This window comes from Alosa pseudoharengus, unplaced genomic scaffold (assembly GCF_046254945.1).
Source record: "Alosa pseudoharengus isolate Yale_2024_CS ecotype anadromous, Long Island Sound unplaced genomic scaffold, YU_APseudo_1.1 YU_APseudo_1.1_scf_9, whole genome shotgun sequence".
NCBI lineage: Eukaryota > Metazoa > Chordata > Actinopteri > Clupeiformes > Clupeidae > Alosa > Alosa pseudoharengus.
In genome coordinates this window covers 37,283,194-37,285,988 of record NW_027468881.1, presented here as the reverse complement: position 1 = coordinate 37,285,988, position 2,795 = coordinate 37,283,194, and the positions used below count along the sequence as shown (strand labels likewise).

The following is a 2,795-nucleotide window of genomic DNA, read 5'->3' as shown; positions in this document are numbered from 1 at the left end:
TATTACACTTCTGGGTCAACGTTTTGGGTAAAGCTCTGAATTATGAACAAATGACATTCATACATATTCCACCCATACCACAACAAGACTGTCTCTCAGTGTTATAGACTCTGTACAACATTATGCAACATCCTTCCTCTATGTCATTGTGCGTTACTTCCAGTAAGCTTACCCGTGACCTCACAAGTGGTTTGTGTACGTTTCTGTTTGTAGCAAGCTCTTTTATTGATAAAGTGTGAATTTCCCACTGTCAATAATGACCTTTGTGTGGAGTCAACACAGCTCAACGAGCCAATCTCTTCCCATGAGTATGAATCAGGTGGGAGGGGCCTCCCAGTTCTAGGTCTTCATAAGGATGGATCCCAAAGGCTCCTTACCCACTGATACCGGGACAACTCATCACATACTGTATTAGATTTTATCGTTTTGGACTATCCTTTCATGTAAGTACGATTCTTCATTACTTATAACTAAAGATGACAGTGTTTCCAGTGCATTTCAACATTGTGATGCTGATGGCCATACAGTCACTGCTATAGAACAATGACAGAAGAATCATGATATAACATTGTTTCAAAATTGTCTCCAAAATCATTGTACAAAAGTAGGAGCATTTAATCCATTTGCCAGTCTAACAGCAGAATCAGTAAACTTACTGAGCTCACACCAACATTACAAGTTGAATTTCCCCTTGGGGATCAATAAAGTATCTTTCTATCTATCTATCTATCTATCTATCTATCTATCTATCTATCTATCTATCAAGTCCCGAGGACCAAGTGTATCCTAATGGTTTGTCACCTTACCGTTACCAGGTCAGCCGAGTCCAAGATGCAAAGCATGCAGGAGGTGCTTCCATTCGCCCGTGAGCTGATGGCGCAGGGGGGGAGCCGGGGGCTGCTGAAGATCTACCTGCTGGGCTCCGGCATGGCCGTCTGTGGGCTGGTGGGGGGGCTGGTGGACGCCGCCTCCTTCGTCTTCGGCGAGAAGGACACACTCTCCATGGAGACGGAGCAGTCGGTGCCTGTGAGAGCGGTTGAGGAGCAGTCGGTGCCTGTGGAGCCTGTCCTCACTGCTGTGGAGCCTGACGACACAGCCGATATTTTTGAGGAAGAAGAGATGTTCGCCAAAGCCAAGCAGAACCCAGCCATCACACAGAGGAGGAGGAGTCGCTCCTTTGCATCCTAGACCATTTACACACACACACACACACACACACACACACACACAGCACAGACACACAGAAATATAACACATTCATAGCTACTGATTATGGACTTTGGACTTATATGGTTGTGTTGGGTTTGGATTACATGTGGTGCAGGCTAATAATGATATCTTGATGCCTTCTTGCTGGCTTCTGGAGGTGATGTAATATGGTTTGGGGATTGCTTAAGACTGGCGGTAACCTTGAACATGGGCCTACTTGTTTATCATCCCATGAGAGCAATGACACTATAACACTGAAACATATTAAAACTTAAAAATATCAGCACTGGTCTGTGGTTTTTCAGCAGGAACTGCAACTCATTCATATGGAGAGAGGAGGGTTGAGTCAGGTTTTTGATAGATAGTTAAGAGTAGATATTGATTGCATATCCTGCTAATGTTAACCAACAGATATTTATTGAAAGATAATCACATGTAAAACAGAAAGTTCTTTAAAAATTAAATAAACTCAAATTGTTTTATAATGGGTAACGATGTGTCATTATTCCAAGCACTCTCCTCTTATTAAGACCACCGCTAGTGTAGCCAATCCATAGGGATTTTTTTTTTTTTTCGTAATCTACTTCCTGAATTTTTGGTCAAAGATTCCCGGGACACCGAAACCCTGGGGCACATGAAACTTGATGGGCATGTTATGTAGCCCCACTAGACTTTTACGGAAAAAAAAAAACAAGGTGTTACAAGTAAGGAAGAGCATGGTTTAGGCTTCAAAGGCTTAAAGTAAAGTAACTGATCATATTTGTAAAATGTTTTGCTTGCATAAAGGTGGAGTCATTAAGCATAAACTGCTCGCAATGTAGTTTGTGCAAAGACCTCTTTTATTCTTACTATTCTTTCTATTCTATACGACAAAACGAATTACTCTATATGAAGGGCCTTTCATTAGGAAACTTGATAGTTAGGCCTATTCAAATACATAATGCCCCATATATGTTATGGGAGAACATTTTTACATAGTGTTTGTTAAAAATGACTATCAGCCGATATATTGATTTTTGAAAAACTCAAACGTTGAAATCGGTATCGGCCCTCAAAATCGCTATTTGACTAAAAACAGATATAAAAAATATATTTAGATATTAAGCTTTATTTCTTATCTTTATCTTTCTTAGCTTTATTTGAAAACAATGAGGAAAACTCTATTCGGTAAATTTATTCTGAGAAAAATAAACATGTCATAGAGAGATAAATATTGTTTTTAACAAAAAAATGTGTCACTATTAGGCAGAATCTTGTTAATATTCAACTTTTTAAAGTTGATGAGTGTGTCTAAGAACTTTCAAGTGGTCATGAGTCAATTAACCAAAACATTTGCCCAAATCAACACAAACATGGTTTACTTAACACAAAATTAAGCTTCTGCCATGGTCATCTCAGTCCGCTGATCTGATCTCCAGTAAAACATGCAGTGGGGTGAAATCACCAAGATAGGGGAGAATGCACAAGAGGACCTAAGCATTTGGACAATATCTGGAGAGATTTTGTAAAGAGGAATGGTCTCATATACCTTGCTTTTTATTCTACAATTTAATGGGATATCATAGGAAGAGATTACGAGGTGTTTT

General features: G+C 39.6%; 1 protein-coding gene across 1 annotated transcript; it reads left to right on the top strand.

Annotated features, from left to right (window-relative positions):
• Positions 1 to 370: 370 nt before the first annotated feature.
• On the top strand, positions 371 to 1,643 carry g0s2 (G0/G1 switch 2). The gene is made up of 2 exons (XM_076276362.1): positions 371 to 443; positions 816 to 1,643. Coding segments are annotated over exons 1-2 (375 nt in total). The 5' UTR covers positions 371 to 441; the 3' UTR covers positions 1,189 to 1,643.
• The last annotated feature ends 1,152 nt before the right edge of the window (positions 1,644 to 2,795 follow it).